General features: G+C 52.4%; 1 protein-coding gene and 1 pseudogene across 1 annotated transcript; both read right to left on the bottom strand.

Moving 5' to 3' along the window:
• Positions 1-1,386: 1,386 nt before the first annotated feature.
• Positions 1,387-2,480, bottom strand: LOC147976982 (uncharacterized; annotated as a pseudogene).
• Positions 2,481-2,775: 295 nt separating this feature from the next.
• On the bottom strand, positions 2,776-11,570 carry LOC147976981 (uncharacterized). The gene is made up of 2 exons (XM_087519122.1): positions 10,514-11,570; positions 2,776-2,816 (listed from the first exon to the last, which is right to left on the bottom strand). The coding sequence occupies exons 1-2, from the start codon at positions 11,568-11,570 to the stop codon at positions 2,776-2,778; spliced, it is 1,098 nt and encodes a 365-aa protein (XP_087375248.1).
• Positions 11,571-20,043: the final 8,473 nt, after the last annotated feature.

Below are 20,043 nucleotides of genomic sequence, written 5' to 3'. Positions count from 1 at the left end.
CTAGTATTCATATAGATACCATGGGCACGACAAGTAGAAGAGACATTTGATTTCTAGTCATACTTTTGGCTCAAGTTGATTAATAGCAAGTTACTCCCTCTGTTCACAAATATAAGATGTTTTGGATATTTCAATATGAACTACATATGAATTGAAACGAGTGAACAGCCCTGTGCACACGTAGCTCCCACTTGCGCAAGGTCCAGGAAAGGGTCCAACCAAAGTTAGAACATCTTATATTTGTGAACGAATGGAGTATGATTTATCTAACCCGCGGAAAGGGATGATGACATCACAATTGACTAACTCTAGGAAATTACTATGCACACGACACTTTGGTGGACGATTTGTACACGAAGCTGTGATCGATGGCTATAACCCATCGAACCAAAGTGATGGGTGGCTGTTAACATGTGTCGCGTATAAATCAGCTACAGATTGTCGTCCATGAAGCAGTGCTCCTAACTCTATTATCAGGACTACAACTTTTCTACCACTTCAGAGAATATCAATCCTTTTCTTTACAAACATATGCACCATATAATTATCATGTCGTAATAGCGAAACAATAATGGCATAGTAAAAGATAATGTCATATCACCTGTTAAACGAACAACGTGTGTTAGCACATGTGACAGCACAGTAATCTCAGCTGCTGATCTACAGTTCAGTTTGATCATCTCCAGCACCAGCGGCAATTCGTCTTAAAAGAATGAGTCAATAAACCAACGATAACAGTGGGCAAGAAAGTGACAAATAGGAGATGTTGGCAGTTGAATGAAGAGCCAGTTACATATCTCACATTGCACAAAATACTACTCCCTCCGTCCCATAATGTAAGACGTTTTTTGACACTACACTCGGAGTAGCAGCATTTACTACCAGATATGGAATAGTTTATGAATGATGTAGAACACAAGATTGAAATTATTCATGAAGACACTGTACTCCATTATATTCAGTAATTTACTTCACCAAGAAATATTTTGCGAATAGTTCAATGCATTCATATGTAAGTTTTGTGTGCACGATGCAGTGAAGGAATACCAGCAACAACACCTTTTTCCTACTCTAAGGAACGAAGAATGCTAACCAGAGAATTAACAAACAAAGTTACTCCCCTAAATCCTAACATAATACGAAGCACAAGAAATTAACATGGAACTTACTAGACATTAGAATCTAGTATATTGAACTCTAAGAGAAAAGAGTTCAGCATTGACTCGCCAATTGATTGTCATTATGTTATGCAACACAAATGGAAGCCAAACTATGGATCACTTCGGTTCCTTAAATTATTAGCAATCGTGTCAGCTTGATTATATTATCCAACACCACAGCAAACCAACAGGGCAGAATAATTACTAATGAGTGTTGTGATAGAGATATATTGTTCATCAAGTGTATGTCAAATCACCTTTTAACAGTGCTGCATTGACTACATCAACAAGCTCTAACTCTAGCAATAAACATAATCCTGACTGTGTAGATACTAAATCCATGAAAAATGTATTTTGAATGAACCATGGCTTATATTTGAGAGCATCTACATGGCGGATAAAGTGAACTCTGTGACAATGGAAATAATGGCGGTACCTGGAGCATAGAAACTTGTGTAAGGAAAAATGTATCCCAAGGTCCCTTTCTCTGACACCTCGATCTTCGTGGACTTGAGATGGATCATGTAGATGCTAGGATACACATCAATGAAGATCACTTCAGTACCTCGCGCATAGCCAATTGGCTCTGCTCGAAGTTCTTGAACACTAGACAATTCCGCTATTTCCAGCGCAATAAACTTCTTGAGATCTATGACCCTTTGATGTGTCCATGTTACCACCCTGTCAATGCTCGACACCTTTGACCATAGATGGAGATTGAATCCTCGACTCCGGCCAAACCAAGCCATCCATCCTCTGTTGGCATGATGACATACATCTTTGGTAACTCCAAAGCGCTTCGTTCGCAAGCCTTTCAGTTAGACCCAAACTATGATTGTCCAAGTCAAACTCGATGATTTCATCGCTATCCAACACCCAGTAGAGTGTGTTTCCAACCAGAGCCGACGGCTTTGGCCCAACAAATGAGTCTCAATGAGAAGCCTCGCAAAATTGGTTTAGTGGCGCATGATCAACCATGACGAAACATGCTACTATCTGAAGTCAAATGGTGCAATACCTTAAAAGAAGAATTCTCTCGAAAACAAAGAAACATCACATGTTTCGTAAATCTGAACACTTCAAGAATATCTGAAAATTTGGTCTTTGCATTGTATAGCGAAAGCACGCGAAGCTATAATTTTAATTTGCTAAAAACATTTATGCATCATCACTTCCTTCGTAAAAGAACTTGGTGAATTCAGCACAATGTTGTTGAGGGCACATATATATGAACCACTTCAGGCAACGGGACTTGAACAGACCCTTCTAACAACAAATATGTCATGCCTTCACGGTGTTGTAAATTTGACAAAGCACCATTGCAGTTCATTAACATGTATACATTTCAAGATAGCATACAATGATTATTTCGGCTACTAGTTAACATCACATTTAGCGGATAGTTGATGCACACATAGGACAGAATCTGCATCAGTAACAGTTCAAACTGCATTCTGTATAGCACTAAAAGACAATACAAAGAATACTGATAATGTTGATCCGTTACGCTACAAATATATGCACATGTACTAAAAGATAATACTAATGTTGCTTCACCTCTTGAACGAACAACGCGTGATAGCAGTTATGACATCACAATCATCTCAAGTGCCATTCACAATTGAGCTTGATCATCTCCAGCACAAGTGGTGATTCCTATGATAAGAATGAGTCGATAAACAAATCAGCAGCGGGATGATGTGGGTAGCAATTATAATCTGTAGAGTGCAAAGTTTGAATCTTGAATGGCCGGCCCATCATTCAATAAGCAATTCTTTTACCAAAAAAGGCTTTCGCCCCGCTTTATAGATAAAGCCCAACATCCAAACAAAGTTCGGCCACAACACACACACACACACACGCATAAGTCTAACTACGAAAAGAAGTCAAAGGGTTAATGCTGAGAGCACAGCTCAACAAGCCCTGAAAAGCAAAACAAAAGGCACGCACACACAGGGTGCTGCACAACATCTAGTCTGGCTCCGGAGGAGGCGGGGGGAGCGGGGGCGCCAAGCTGAAGGCCATGGATTGAAGGTCGGCGATGAGGTTGTTGATGATGTCCCGGTCCTGTGGGCGGCTAAGCGGCCGCCAGAGCTGCAAGTAACCACACATTTTAAAGATGGCGTCAGTAGCACGTCGAAGAGGGACCTTCTGAATGACAAGCTTATTGCGGACGGTCCAAAGTGTCCAAGCGAGGACCCCAACGCAGAGCCATCTGAGATGGCGGTAGCGCGGGGGGGGGGGGGGGGGAAGCATGGATTTCAGCAAGCAGGTCAGGGAAGTTGGTGTTACACCACTGACCCCCAACTGTCTCGCGGAAGCAGGACCAGAGGAACTAGGCCATATGACAGGCGAAGAAGATGTGGTTAGCATCCTCCACCGTGTCGCACAAGGGGCACATCCCGTTCCCAGGTCCATTATGCTTACGGACCTCCACGCCAGTTGGGAGGCGGCCGCGAATCCATTGCCATAAGAAGATCCGGATCTTCAAGGGCAGGCGGATATCCCAGATCAAACTGAAGGGTTCGGGTGCCGTCGAGGGGGCGATGGCCGCGTAGAGTGCTTTGGTGGAAAAGCAGCCCGAAGGCTCGAGCCGCCAAGACGTTATATCCGGGGAGCCAACGCCATCCATAGGGAGGAGGGCAATGTCCTGCATAAGGGTGTCCCAGGCAGCCACTTCTGGAGGCCCGAAGGGGCGTCGGAAGGCGAGGCGCCCTAAGTCAATAAGGTCTGCCTCGACAGAGATACGAGGGTCAACTGCAATTGAGAAGAGCGCAGGGAATCGCGCGGCCAAGGGGGAGTCCCCAAGCCATCGGTCCAGCCAGAACAGTGTCGAAGATCCCGTACCAACCGCTATGGAGGTGCCAATACGAAGCACCGGAAGCAGCTGGACGACGGCCTGCCAGAACTGGGAGCCGCCCGAGCGCTGACAGAAGGCAAGGGGCTGTCCACGAAGATATTTGTTCTGGATGATGGTGAGCCAGAGACCTCCGTCGTCATTGGCAATGCGCCAGAGCCAGCGGGTCAGGAGGGCTATGTTCATGCGGCGGGAGGACAGGATCCCTAGACCTCCCTGGTCCTTGGGTTTGCAGATATCCGGCCAGCTAACCATATGGTACTTCTGCTTATCCCCCTCGCCAGCCCAGAAGAATCTAGATTGATACTTGGCGATCTCCTGATGGAGGGTCTCATGGAGGCTATAGAAGCTCATGAGGAACCATAGAAGGCTAGCGAGCGAAGAGTTGATAAGGATCACCCGAGCAGCCTTTGACAGCCAGCGCCCTTTCCAGGGTTCAACACGGTGTTGCATACGGGTCACCGTGGGGTGGAGGTCCGCCACGGTGAGGCGCGAGTCGCTGATGGGGATCCCCAGGTATGTCGTGGGGAAAGAGCCCAACCTACAATTAAGGCGGTCCGCTATGGATTGTGCTTCCTCAGGGAGGTACCCGAGCACCATCACTTCACTCTTATCGAAGTTAATGGTTAGGCCCGACATCTGTTGGAAGCACGGGAGGAGGAACTTGAGGTTAGCGATGTCATGGGTGGAGCCCTCCACCATAATAATGGTATCGTCCGCATATTGGAGGAGGGAGACCCCTCCCCCTCCGACGAGGTGAGGAACGATGCCATGAATATGGCCAGCATCCTTGGCCTTATCAAGGATGGACGCCAGGGCATCAACCACCATGTTGAACAAAAAGGGGGAGAAAGGATCACCCGGACGAACCCCACAGAGGGTGGGGAAGTAGGGTCAATGTCCCCGTTGATGTTCACAGCAGTCCGCCCGCAGGAGACAAGTTGCATGACCCTAGTCACCAAATGATCGTCGAAGCCCTTGCGAAGCAACACTTCTCGCAAGAAGGGCCAGTGAACCGTGTCGTAGGCCTTATGAAAGTCAAGCTTCAGAAACACCGCCCGATGGTGTCTCTGCCGGACCTCATGAAGTACTTCGTGAAATACCAGAACCCCATCAAGAATAAATCGGCCTTGAATGAAGGCGGATTGATTCGGGTGGGTAATGGCATCCGCGAGCAGGGTCACCCTATTGGCGTACCCTTTAGCCAAGATCCGGAAAATCACATTGATCACAGTGATTGGCCGAAATTGGCGGATGTCGGAGGCGCCCGGGACCTTGGGGATGAGGGCCACGATGCCATAGTTAAGGCGCCCAAGATCCATGGAACCCGAGAAGAATTCCTCAAATAGAGCCATGACCTCTGGCTTGATGGTCTGCCAGAACGTCTTAAAAAACGTTACTGGCAGGTCGTCCGGCCCCGGGGCCGAGGCGGGGTTCATCCCTTTAATAGCCTGGAGAACCTCATCCTCGGCGAAGGGGGCCACTAAAGCGGCTTTGGCCGCATCAGAGACCAATTGCGCACCCGACCAAATGTCGGGGGCGAGACTAGCCCCACCCCGAGGGGTGGGGGTAAATAGGGCCTTGTAGAAGCCATCCACATGGGAGCGGATGGCCGCGGGGCGGACGAGAGGGGTCTCTCCATCCCAGAGACAGTGGATGGAGTTGCGGCGTCGGCGGCCGTTCGCCACCGCCTGAAAATATGCGGTGTTGGCATCTCCCCGGAGTACCCACCGCTGGGTACCCCGTATTCGCCAGTAGGCCTCTTCATCAGTGTAGATGGTTGACAGCTGGTCTTCAAGGTCATATCGCAACATCCACTCATCTGGAGAGATTCCAGATGTGTCGGCACGGGCGTCCAGCGCTTGAATCGCCAGCAAAAGGGCCTTTTTCCGTTCTCGGAGATCCCGACCAAGGTTTGCACCCCACCCTTTCATGAATTGGCGGGCAAGTTTGGCACAAAAGTGCCACGACTCAACAGCCGACATGGTGCGATGCGGGGAAGAACGGGCAGAGATCCAGCGGGCAGCCACAGCCTCCCGGAAGCCGGCCTGGTTGAGCCAGAAGAGCTCAAACCGGAAGTGTGGTGGGGAGGGGGGGCGCTCGTCGGCGGTGGAGAGGAGGAGAGGGACATGGTCAGAGCCGATCCTGGTAATCGCCCGAAGCGAGGCTAGGGGGCAGCGTAATTCCCATTCCGGGGAAACTAGGACGCGATCCAAAACGGATCGCGTCGGGTCAGCCTGACGGTTTGTCCAAGTGAACCGGGCACCCGTCCGGTCCAATTCACGGAGACCTAGCTCCACGATCCAGTCATTGAATAACTGCATCCGGGGGAGGTTAATCCGGTCGTTATTCTTCTCATCCGGGGATCGGATGAGGTTAAAGTCTCCGCCCACAACGACTAGGAGGAGAGAGTTGGAGATCTTCAGATGAAGCTCCTCCAAGAAGGTCGGGGAGCGGCGATGATCGGCCGGGCCATAAACAACCACGACCTGCCATTTAAAGTTGAGGGCCCTCTCGAAGATCTCCATACTCATGAAGAATTCCCCCCGATCCATGGCCCCAACCTCAAAGGTGGCATCCTTCACGCCTAACAGGATGCCGCCAGAATGGCCAGTGATCCCACTAGAAGGAAGCCAATGCCAGGCGAAGAGGTGCGGACTAAGGCACTCTAGCTCCTGGAGGAAGAATTCAGTTCGCATGGTTTCCTGGATGGCAATGATGACGATGTGTTCGCCTCGCATGTACTTGATGAGTTGGCGGCGGCGGCCATCATGGCCGAAACCGCGGATGTTCCAGAAAAGGACCCGCATCTAAACCCCCATAGGGGGCTGCTTGACCCGAAGACACGGGAGGCGCTTTGAGCGCGGAGAGCGGCACTGCGAGAGCGACTGCGGCCGCGTATCACACCATCAGCCACCGGAGGGCCCAAGACCACGGGTGCAGCGGACGACTCCACGGCGGGCCGGAGCAAACGTGCCCGAGTCTCAGCCAGCTTACCGTCTAAGATCTCGCGAGCCCTAATGGCCGCAATCTGTTCTAAGGGGGGTCCAACCTCCCCCCTGAAAACTATGGCCGAGTCAGTGGCCACCTTGGCGAGGTGGCCGAGAGGGACGGCCTCAAGTGCGGAAAAGGAGCAACTGGAAGAACTGGGAGGGATGGAATCCACACCTGACTCGAGGTTCTGGGCCGCAACCCGGAGCTCCGCGCGCTCAGCGATGGACGGACCCGGGGAGTCCGCCGGGCGGGTCGCATCGAGGCGGGCGCTGCGGCGGGACGCCGTCACCGGTGTCGAGGTAGAGCGGGGCCGCCGGACGTACGCCACCGTCGGAGGAGGGTGAGCAGTGGTCGGGGTGGTCACGACCATAGCCACCGTCGCGGCCGGAGAGGTGGGAGGCGCGAGGAGTGACGGAGGACCCCAGCGGAGGGAGCGGGGCGACGGGCACAGGGGTGTCGCCATCCGCTGTGTCCGCAGGTGGGGAGAGCGGAGCCGGAGCGCCGGTGGGGGGGGGGGGTCCCCGCCACCACCCATGAGGACCGGGGAGGTCGGCCTAGGGGTGGCCGGGGGGTCCGGGGCCGCCGGCGAGGTGCGCAGGCCGGAGACGACGGAGGGGGAGCACGGCGACGACGGTGGCATGACAAGTAGGCCCACGCTGGAGATGTCACGGGCTGACTCAGACGGAGGCGAAGAAGGCGCGGCTGGCCGACACCCGGGTGCGACCAGCCCCGGAGCCGCCCCAGCCCGGAGGTGGGTTGGCGGGCTCGCGAGATGGGGAGCAAGAGCGGTCGGACAGGTCCTCGTCATCATCGGGATCTTCGAGGCGTGGATGGCGGGACCGACGGTGGTGAGCGCCGTCGTCGGCAGCAGGCCCGCCCCCAAGTGGCTGTCGTCGGAGAAGCGGGGGCGACCCATGTGGTTCGGAGGCTCGGGGCAGATCTTGAGGTCGTAACCGTCGTCGTTGAAGAGCACCCGAATCGTGGCGTGGAGCTTGGAGGAGTCTAGGCATTTCACCTTGACCCGGACCTCCTCCTCCTTGCGGAGAGAAAGCTCGTCGACCACCACCACCTTGCCCAGGAGCTTGGACATGCCGCGAATGACTTGCTCGGACCGGGCCACATCCGGTAGGCCGGCGATGAGGATCCAAGCCGTGCCGAGGACCACCACGGCCTTGGGATCCCACTTCGGCTCGGAGATGTTCACCACAATCCCGTTGAGGGCCAAGGTGATGTTGTCGCTGCGGGTACAGAAGCCCATGCTCAGAGCGTCGGGGAAGATCACCGTGAAGGAGTTGGCCATGGAGGAGGTCACCTGCCAGTCCCACTTGCATCTGCACAAGTGGTTGAGCTCGGCCTCAATCAGCTCTGGGGTGGCAACGGCCTCGCCAACGATAGTGACGAGAGCCAGGAGCGAGGGGGGGGAGGAGGCAGCTCCGGGACCTCGATGTGGAAGAAGCCCATGTCCTCGATGCCGTGCCCGTACATCATGAGCTCCTCCGTCACCGGACGGTCCGGACAGAGAATCGCGGGGTGGCCGGAGTCCTTGCAGAGATAGCACATCGGCGGGTTGGGGCACGCCACCTGGAAGTGTCCGGTCAGACCACAGTTGAAGCACGGTGGGCCGTCAGAGGCGAAGGCGGAGCCCGGAGGTAGAGCGGCCGCGCCAGCAGCAGGAGTGGCGGCCGGGGGGTGGGGAGGGCCTTTCTTCTTCTTCTTCTTTGCACCCTGGCGCCCCCGGTTCCCGTTGCCCCCATTGGACGGGGGGAACGCGGCTTGGGCGCGGGGGGGGGGGGGGCTCGTAGCGGTTTGAGTTGGCGTTGGTGGCCGGGATGGCGGTGTCGGTGGAGAGAGGCATCGGCCGGGGCGACGGGGACCGGTCCTGACGACGCGGTGGGGAAGGGGACCGCCGCCGTGGGGAATGCCGCGAGCCCCCGACCGAAGAGCGGCCCCGATCCCGCGAGTCGGCTCGAGGAGGCGAGCGGCGCGACGGGGACCGGGAGCGGCGGTCGTCCCGGCCAGGGGAGCGGCGGGCGGGGCGGGGGGAGCGGCGGCCGGAACGCGCGGGGGAGCGGCGGGCGGGGCGGGAGTCGAGCTCCACGCGGAGGTCCTCCTCTCTCCGAAGCGCGTCCGGCGATGGGCGCGGGGGAGCACGGCGGTCATCGGCCCTGCGCTTGGGGCGTCCAGCCCCGTCGTACCACTCGCGGGTCATGGCCGGCGAGGAGGAGGAGGGGTGCGGGCGAGCGGGAACCCGCTGGGGCGACAGAGCGGGAGGTGGCGGCGGGCGGGGCTGGGACGAGGGGAGAGGTAGACGATGCGGAAGATGCGGGCGAAGGGGGCTGGCGAGGGAACCCTAGTGGAGGCCAGATGGATTGCCTCGCCAGGCCGAGGCCCACCCAGGGGCGGGGCTGGGCCGCGCGGGGGGGAGGGGGCCTGGGGGGCCCAAGCAGCGCGAGGCCCGCATCCAGCTAGGCCAACGGCGGCCCAGAGGCGCAGGGCAAGCGGTCCACGGCGCGGCCCAGGACGAGCGCGGCCCGGTAGGACCGACCGAGGGAAACCAGTCGCGGGGCGAGGGTTTCCCCCTGAGCCGCCGTGGAGGTGGACGCCGGCGGGCAATGGCGGGGACGGCAGGGCCAGGCCGGGGACCGGGGCGCGGGGGTGCGGGGGGCGCCGAACGACACGATGAATGGGCGGAAAGGGGACCTCCGGTAAACCACCGCTGCGAGCTTGAAGGAGGGCGTTGCCGGTGCGTCGGCCGGGGCAAGAGAGGGGACAGCGGGGGGCGGCGACGGGGCGGACGACCTCCAGGAGGTGCGCGCAGGGCGGTCGGCCCTGCCGGCGACACCCCACCCTCCAGAGCGGCGGCCACGAGGGCGCACGCCGGGGCTCAAGGCAGAGCCTTTCGGCATCGCCGCCCGGGAAGAAGCCACCGGCAGGCGCCGGCGCTGGCCATCCCCGCGGGCAGCGGGACTCCCACCCCTGGGAGTCGAGCCACCGGCAGGAACGGCCAGAGGCGGCCGGGCCGGAGCCTTGGGGGGACACGGTCGCGGCAGACGACCAGGCGGCTCGCAGCGAGGTCATCGGCCTCCACGACGTCAGCCCATATGACGCGCGTCGAGTCGGCGGGAGAGGAGGGCGGCGGAGCGGCCGGGGAGGGCGTTGGCGGGCAGCCGGAGGCCGAGGGAGGGGAGGCCGGCACAGCCTGCGGCGGCGGCGGCGGCGAGTCGCCCAGCGGGTCGCCCGAGCGCTGGGACTCCATCCCTCCGTCCTCCTAAGTTCCTCCGCCAGTCTTCTTCCCTCCTCCGCCTCCGCCCGGCTGCCCACCTCGTCGAAAGAACCACTCGCGCTGAAATGTCCTTGACGCCATACGCAATTCTTTCAAAAGAAGTTCCATGAAAGGTCGTCTGTGACTGTAATAATGGCTCGTATATTTGAAAGCATCTACAAAGCAGATACACTTTGGAAGATTAAGTGAACTTTGTGATAGCAGAAATAATGGGAGTACCTGCAGGAGTGTAGAAACTTGCGTAAGGAAAAACATATAGGTAGGGCACGTTGGCCGACGCCTCCTGAATCTGCATGCACTTGAGATGGATCATGTAGATGCTACAATACACAGCAATGAAGATAACATCAGCATCTTCAGCATAGCCAATCAGCTTCATTAGAACCATACGTGCCGCCGCTACTACTTCTGTTGCAAGAAGTCTCTCCAGATCAATGATCCTATGATGTGTCCATGATGCCACCCCATCAGTGCTAGTTACCCTTGACCACAGATGGAGCTTGAATTCATCAAGTCCGGCAAGACCAAAAAGTCCATCTTTTGTTTGCATGATGATAGTCTCCTCGTAACTAAATGGCACATCCTCAATTTGCTCCAACCTATGGTTATCCAAATCAAACACAATAACGCTACTGTGACTCAACAAGTAGAGGTTGTTTCCAACCAGAGCTGGCGGCCGGAACTGAACTAATGAATATGGTACAACATGAGTCGAAGTGATCTCGCCCCATACGCCGGTCTCGGACGAGTACACGCAGGCGGAGATGGAATCTGGCTGGTTACTGAACACAAACGCAACGAGGAACGGGCGATCGCCGTGGGTTGGTGCACGGAGAACCGTGCCATTGTAGTGCCAATGCCGGTCAGCCTCATAGGCCGGTGGGAGCGGAAGGTAGCGCTTGTCGCTGGTCACGAGGTTCAAGACGAGGAGCGTTTTGAATTCCTCGCAGTCAAAAAGGAGGGCGCGGCCGTGGCGGCAGTCGAGGGTCCACCAGTGGTTGTGGGACATGGTGGCGGTGGGGAGCGTGAAACCGTCAGAGACGGGGACAAACCGTTGAGGCCATGGCTGGTTGTGGAAGAATCCAAGGACCGGTGGCGTCTTGCCGTGGAACTCACGGAAGCGGCGGAGGAAGCCCGCGTCGTGGACGAGGCCGCGCCAGTGCTTGGAGACAAAGGAGGCGCGGAAGAGGTAGATGGGCTCCGGCGGGAGGCGGAGGAGGATCTCCGGGAGTAGCAGTGCAGCGGCGGCCGCCGGCGAGATCGTCCCTGCTTCCATAGGTTCGGTTGCTGGGGCAAAAAAGATGTGTCGAGGGTTTTGCACGAAACAAAAGCTATGTGTATATTCCAGGCCAGCGTATGAATCGGTATTGAACTCAAATATGCTTGACGTGGCAAAGCCCATCTGTGTTAATCGTGTTCGCTGGCGTTGACGAGGGCGTCCGCAAACGCCTTGAGCTGACGGAGTACTACTCGCCACGAGCAAATCACATTGAACCACGTTGCCGAGGAACAAGGAGTTGAGCTGCAGCTGCTTGAGGTGTTGGACGTATTTCTGAAGCTGAATGCACCTTAGTCTTAGACATGAACCCAAACGCTCAAAGTCCGACTAAAAGCCTGACTTCACATGGTTCTATCATCGTAGACAAAATGGCTGAGATACACCGCGTGGCGTCTGTCGTGATTTTATGCAAATGAAAAACACAAAGTTCCTTTGTACCTCAGGCTACATGAAACCTCTTATCCTCAACCCTCCAGCCTTGCTTTGAGATCCGTACTCTCTAACTAACTAACAACAAGAAAATTTTTCTTTTTTGTTTCTCGAAAATGAAACAACATATGAACTTCAAACTTTGCAGATCGAACAAAAATTAGAACATCAATGCATGAAAAAACATTCAGATTTTTTGGTCTCATATAAATATACAAAATGAGATTTTCTTTGAATAAAAATATTATTTCAAGTATTTAAAATGCATGAAAAAATCTGAAAGTTTTTTCCTAGATTGTAGTTAGAATGTATTGTTGTTCTGCAAAATTTGAAGTTTATATGTTATGTCGTTTGAGAGAAACAAAAAAGACAAATGTGTCTGCACAGATCTTGATGCATAAATGGATGGCAAAGATAAGGGGTACCATGTAGCCTAAGCTACAGAAAACCATACTCAAATGAAAATCATATACATTCATCTGAAGCTAGAACCCAAATTTGCAGGAAAGAAATTGCATATCTACTTCCCAGGTACGTATATAGCAGCAGCCATACTGCCATGCCATCAAATTCGCAGGGTTCAACTTTGCGCATAGCGGAGCCGATTTTGCCTACTCGCGATCACGAGGGGAAAAACTACAGAGAAAATTATATCTGCAAGTTCAAAGAACACTAGCTAGCACAACAGTTTTGACCAGTTAAATTTGTTCTCTCGTCTCTTTGCACATCTCAACCGGAAGAGAACATGTAAAAGCACTATGCTACCAAGATTACCAGTCATGGGCAACATTTGATTTCTAGTAATACTTTTGGCTCAGTACTCAATATGATTAGTAGCAAGTTGAGATTTATTGAACCCACAACAGGAGCATGAGTTCATATCTGAAGATTGAATTGAAAACTTCCAGTCAATGTGTTTTCTCAAATGCAGATTCCAGCTCGTGACTGATGTAACTATGCAGCAAAGGGATATCGAAGAAATGGTATAAAATTGTTTGACATGATAAACTGCATCATGGTAGCACATCAGCATAAAGAACTATGAAGTGTGAAGATCCAGGATAAGTGTTTCACAGCTCCAAGAGAATTGTTGAAAAAGGTCAAACTATGCCATATACGGTCACATATAAGGGCTACAGAAACAGAACTAGATCAGATTATTCAAAATTCTAGCTGTATTGTGCATAGCAGTGCAGAAAATATCGATCCATTTCTTGCAAGAAAAATAATAGACACATAGTAAGAGGATGTCATATCACCTCTTCAACCAACAAAGCGTGTCCGCAGATGTAACAGTACAATCATCTTAACTGTTGTTCAACAGTTCAGCTTGACCATTTCCAGCACCAATGGTAATTCCTATGAGAAGAGAATAAGTCAATAACTAGTGAAAAATGTGGACAAGAAAACAGCCGATGAAAGGTCGCAACACTTAAATGGAGCGATCGTTAGATATCTCACCTTGCAGAAAATACTAGCTATTGCTAGAAGGAACAATTATGAAATGACATGTATTGCAAGATTTCAATAATTCATCAAGACATTGTAAACTATCTACCCAAATGGAAGGATACGATATTCAGTAATTTACTTGACCAGGAAGCATTTTTAGAAGTGTTTTGGTGTGAGCCCATTCGTTGTCATAAGTCCAGGAAAAAAACAGTGCGTTAATTCCTATTTAAGTATTGTATGCACATGAGACAGAAGGAATACCAGAATGAACACCTTTTCCTACACCTCAGAACAAAGGATGCGGCCAGAGAAATAAGAAACTAAGTAACAACCCTAAATCCCAGGCTGCCAACATGACACGAAGCTTAAGCAATTGAGAATGCAACATCCGTAGTCAAGAGATTAGAGTTCAGTTGCTTAAACTGAAAGAGAAAATTGTTCAGCATTGACTCACTGATTGGTTGTTATATACTCCCTTTGTAAGATCATCTCCAACAGGAGCACAAAAGTTTCGCGCCCTAAAATAGTTTTAGCACGCCACTGTAGCACTTTTAGCGGGCCGGACCCAACATTGGTTTATCAGATGCCCAAAAACGCACGCCCAAAAAACACGCAGTGTAAATTGTGAAGCGCGCACAATCCGGCCCCTCAAATTTGCAGCTTGCGATAGCGTTTTTCAGCATGCGCCCAACCCTTTTTTGCACGCGCATTATTTTACAGCTTTTGCTGGAGCTGTCCGGCACCCAAAAAACCTCAATTTTAGCGCGCGGAGCAGTTTTTGGGCGCCTGTTTGAGATGCTCTAAAGAAATACTAGCACTGTACCCGTGCGTTGCTACCGAGACATAAAAAGGCGAGGAGTTAAGGCCATCTATGAAAAAGGTTAGTGTCTTGCACAATATGATATTAAAAAAGAGCAAAAATACGGCAAGAGGGACGCGGTAGGTGTCGGAGAATTTGAATTGACCGTACTGGATACTTTGCATGATTTTGAAACACGGGAGAATGGGCATTACAATTTGTTCGCTCTCTTGTGATATGATATAGGACTTGGAAAATTGGTTGGGAAGGGAAATTAAAACAAAATCACAACTTTGAGTTGAAATCACATTTTTGCATTTATTATTTGTGGCTTCTACATGAGTGTTGGTTTCATGTTAAAGTAGTACTCCCTTCGTCCCATAATGTAACACATTTTTGCAAGCTATGTTAGCTTGCAAAAGCGTCTTATATTATGAGACGGAGGGAGTATTATATTTGTTTATCTGTGTTAGATCCCACTTGCGAGTATAGTACAATTATTTATATATGTCTTGAAGATTGCTAGTTCTACTGGAGAGGAGTGTATTTTTTTTATTATGTGGCCCCACATGTGAACTCACCACCAGCTCAAACATTTATAAATAGAAAAGATAAGACGCTCTTATATCTCTTTAGGAAGGGAGTATTAGGCAACACAAACGAAAGTCGGACTATTGGTCACTTTGGTTCCTTATAATTGTTAGGAATATGCAACTTGTATTCCCATGAGGCCATAGGCCGATATATATATATACATGTACAGGTGTGGAACATATGCAGGAAACTCCTCATATAACGGGATAAATACAAAGGGGTACATGACTTATATTATAACTCTAACACCCCCCCTCAAACTCATGGTGGATAAACAACACTGAGTTTGGAGAGATAAAAGCCATGTTGTGCTCTAGTCTGAGCCTTCGTCAGGAAATCCGCCAACTGTAACTCGGAAGGCACATATTGAAGAGCAATAACCTGATCCTGCACAGCAGCACGTACATAGAAAGCATCAACACCAATATGCTTGGTGAGCTCATGCTTCACAGGATCGCGTGCAATGCTGATAGCACCTGTACTGTCAGATAGAAGCAGAGTCGGTGTAGTGACAGAAACACCAAAATCCTGAAGTAACCACCGTAACCAAGTCACCTCTGCCGTCAAAAGAGCCATTGCTCGCAACTTAGCCTCGGCACTCGAACGGGAAACTGCAAGCTGTTTCTTCGTCTTCCAGGCAATGAGAGAACCACCAAGAAAAACACAGTAAGCCGAAAGTGAACGGCGATCGGAAGGATCACTAGCCCACGTAGCATCCGAATAGGCCTGGAGCTGTAAAGAACTGGAGCGAGGAAAGAATAGACGGTGAGAGATAGTGCCTCGAAGATATCGAAGAACACGAAGGAGATGACTATAGTGAACCGAGGTGGGGGCAGAGACAAACTGACTCAGAATATGAACCGGATAAGATATGTCCAGACGAGTGACAGCTAGATAGACAAGACTGCCAACAAGATGACGATAACGCGTCGAATCAGGGAGAGGATCACCATCAGTAGCACAGAGGTGAACATTGAGCTCCATAGGAGTCTCAACAACGCGCTCGTCAGTAAGAGCAGCACGAGCAAGAAGATCCTGGATATACTTTTCCTGGGATATAAAAAAGCCATCAGAGGTAGAAAAGACTTCAATCCCAAGAAAGTAGCGAAGAGGTCCAAGATCAGACATAAGAAACTGCTCAGTAAGACGGGCCTTTACAAAGGCAATATACTCGGGGTCATCCCCCGTGATGATCATGTCATCAACATAAAGAAGAAGAAGTGTCCGACCACGAGGAGAAAGGTGAATAAACAATGCGGGATCATGAGCACTTGCTAAAAAACCAGCAGCAGTGATCACAGAGGCAAAGCGCTCAAACCAGGCGCGGGGGCTTGCTTAAGGCCATAGAGAGAGCGACGAAGACGGCATACCATGCCATCGGGAACAGAATACCCAGGTGGTGGCTGCATGTACACCTCCTCACGCAGCTCACCATTAAGAAAGGCATTCTTAACATCAAGCTGAGATATAGACCAGTGGCGTGCAGAGGCAACAGCAAGAAGGGTACGAACAGTGGTCATATGAGCCACAGGAGCAAAAGTCTCGTCATAATCACGACCATGCTCCTGCTGAAAACCACGAGCCACAAGACGAGCTTTGTGACGCTCAAGAGAACCATCGGAGCGAGTCTTAACCTTGTAGACCCACTTACAAGTGATCGGACGGACTCCGGGAGGAAGAGAAACAAGATCCCAAGTACCAGTGCGTTCAAGAGCAGCAATCTCCTCTGCCATCGCAAACTGCCATTCAGGATGAACAATAGCCTGACGGTAAGAAGTTGGCTCAAGAACAGCAGCACCAGCAGTGGGAAAGCCAAAGCGATCAACAGGCGGACGAGGACGAGAACGCAAGCCATAAGTAGGCTGAGAGGAAGATGACGACCCATCCATAGAGGCATCAACTGGTCGTGGACGACGAGTGTAATGCTAAGGAAGACATGGAATAATAGAAGGAGGAATCGGCAAGGTAGAATCAGGGGGTGGTGACGAAGAAGTCACCGGAGATGAAGGTGTAGAATCCGGTGACAGACTGGGAGAGGAGACCGGGGAGGAAGTCACCGGAGATGAGGGTGGAGAACCCGGTGACATGCTAGGCGAGGAGACCGGGGAGGATGGTGGCTGCAAGTCAACTAGATGTGGAGAAGGAGAGGAAGTGGAACGGAGAGGTACAGTGTCGGCAGGGGTGAGAAGTGAGTCAGGAAAAGTGAGGAAAGAGATATCCTGCACTGAAAAAGTCGAGGAAGATGGGCGTGGGTAGAAGGGACGAGACTCTTCAAAAGTCACATCTCGAGAGATACGCATCCGACGACCAATAGGATCCCAACAACGATACCCCTTATGCTCATCACTGTAGCCTAAGAAGACACACTCAACAGACTGAGCGGTCAGTTTGGTGCGTTCGCGAGGGGCAAGAAGAACATAGCAAACACAACCAAACGAGCGAAGCATCGAATAATCGGGAGAACGATCAAAAAGTCGCTCGAAAGGAACACCACCCTGTAGAGCAGCGGAAGGCTGTATATTATAGGTGGATGTGGAGACGGCCTCAGCCCAAAAATGAGGCGGGAGAGAGGCAGCAATCATCAATGCACGAGCCGTCTCAAGAAGATGTCGATGCTTTCGCTCAGCCACACCATTCTGAGCATGAGCACCAGGACAAGAGAATTGAGAGAGAGTCCCGTGCTCAGCAAGAACACCACGCAACATCTTAGAGATATACTCGCCAGCAGAGTCGGCACGCAAAACACGAATGGGTGAAGAGAACTGAGTATGAACCATGGCAGCAAAACGCTTATAAATAGACAACACCTCAGAACGAGAAGTCATGAAATAAAGCCATGTGTAACGAGAGAAATCATCTATAAAAATAATATAGTATTTATGACCACCTTTCGAAGCGAAAGGGGCCGGACCCCATACATCAGAATGGACTAAATCGAAAGGACGCTTAGACACGGACTCACTATGTGAATATGGTAACTGAATCTGCTTGCCAAGACGACAACCCTGACACTCTAAAGAGACATCTCCTGAGACAGACCCCAGAAGGCCTCGACGAACTAAAGAAGACAACCGAGAACCACACAGATGACCAAGTCGATGATGCCACTGCTGGAAGGAACCAGTGACGGAGGCAACAGAAGCGGGAGAACTGGCGATGGTGGTGGCAGCAGAAGGAACATGAAGCCAGTCCAACTCCCAAAGACCCTGAGAATCACGGCGGCGAGGGCCAGCCCCAACCAGAGTGTGTGTGTGACGGTCCTGGACAGAACAAGAGTCAACGTCAAGGATGACGCGACAACCAGAATCCGTAAGTTGTCCAGCAGAAAATAAATTCATGGTAAGGCGAGGAACATGAGCAACATCAGGAACAGAATAAGAAGGAGTAGTAAGATTGCCTCTACTAGCAACAGAAAGGGGAGTACCATCAGCAGTGAGGACATGAATAGGAGAATCGAGTGATCGAAGAGAGGACAAAGTGGAAGAATGAGAAGACATATGAAAAGAAGCTCCAGAGTCCAGAACCCATGGGGATGTACCTGACTGTGTAGAGGGTGAGTGCTCAGTGCGGGAAGCATCAGTCACAGAACCGGCAGCACCCGTCGAGGAAGAACCTGAAGCCGCGAGCAGACGCTTAAGTCTCAGAATATCCTGCTCAGTCAAAGCAATGGCTGAAGCTGTCGAGGTAGACGACGAAGTCCCTGAAGATGATGATCGAGCCTTGCGCAGGTGTTTCTTCTTCGTGTAGCACTGAGACTCAAGATGACCATCATTGTTGCAATAGGCGCAGTGTGGACGGGGGCGATCTGAGCCTCCAGAAGGAGTGGGCAAGAGCGGCGGAGCACTCGAGCGAGAAGTGGTCGATGGAGCAGGTGGCGTAGGAGCACGAGTAGCAAGCACAGAAGGAACCTCCAGCAAACCAGCACCACGTAAGCGAGTCTCCTCCGCACGAATCTCAGAAAGCGCCTCCATGAGAGAAATACGGCCACGAGCAAACAACTGAGCACGCCGGGGCTCAAACTCCTTACGGAGCCGAGACAAGAACTCATAGACGCGATGAAACTCCAAATTGGCCTGGACAGCCTGGCAACAGGGGCAGGGATGACACCCAGCACTACGGAGAGAATCAAGCTGACGCCAGATAGCAGAACTCTGGGCATAGAAGTCATCAACAGTAGAGTCACCCTGCTGAAGAGCATGCTCCTGACGGATCACAGAGAGGTATAAGGCATCACCAGAGGGCTGATAGCGCTCACGAAGACGGGTCCACATCTCAAAGACAGTAGAAAGACCCAGAAATTCAGAAGCAAACTGAGGCAGAACACTAGCAGTGAGAACAGCTGCAGCACGAGCATCATCATCAAGCCACTGGGTGTAAACAGACAGAGCACCATGATACAACTGAAGAGCCTCCTCATAAGTCAAAACCCTCTCATCATAAGCACGATCAGCAGCCTCATCAGCAACCTTAGCCGCATCCTTGGCGGCCTGATTAGCATCCGTGGGAAGAACCGATGGAGTGGGCGGAGTAGGAGCCACCGGAGGAACTGGACGTGGCGGACAGCAGACCTCGCCAAAAAGAACACCCCAAAGACGAATGCCACGCATGTGAATGCGCATGAAGCCAGTGAACTCGGTGTAGTTAGTACCATCAAAGATCACCGGACAGCGAGGGACAGCAACAAAACCCGATGCAGCAGACATTTTTTTTTAGGATCCGGCGAGAACAACCAGATCGGGATCAGGCGCGGGCTACAGGAGCTTCGGAAGCCGGCTGGAGAGGGAACCCGCGGCTGGGGCAGGGATGGGCGGCTGGAGCAGGGACGGGTGGCTGAGACGAGCTCCTGGGCGCCCGCGGGAAGGGCGGCTGAGACGAGCTCCTGGGCGCCCGCGGGAAGGGCGGCTGAGACGAGCGGGATGGGCGGCTGGGTAACGCCCGATCTGGACGAGCCGGCAGCCAAGCTCCCTGGGCACCGGCGGGATGAGCGGCTTGGAGGCGGCTTGGAGGACTCCCGGCGGCTTGAGACGAGCGGGATGGATCGGGACGGGCCGGCAGCAGTAGCCCGTGCGAGCGCTCCTGGGCAGCCCTGCGAGCGGCCGGCAGGAGAGGAGAGCAGGGCTCCTGCGGGCGGCTGGGAGAACTCCCGATCGGGACGGAGAGGAGATCGAGCGAATAGCTTCGATCGAACAGACAGAT

The sequence above is a fragment of the Triticum urartu genome, chromosome 4A (assembly GCF_056163025.1).
Source record: "Triticum urartu cultivar PI428250 chromosome 4A, HENAU_Tu73, whole genome shotgun sequence".
NCBI lineage: Eukaryota > Viridiplantae > Streptophyta > Magnoliopsida > Poales > Poaceae > Triticum > Triticum urartu.
This window is presented reverse-complemented; position numbering and strand designations above follow the sequence as displayed.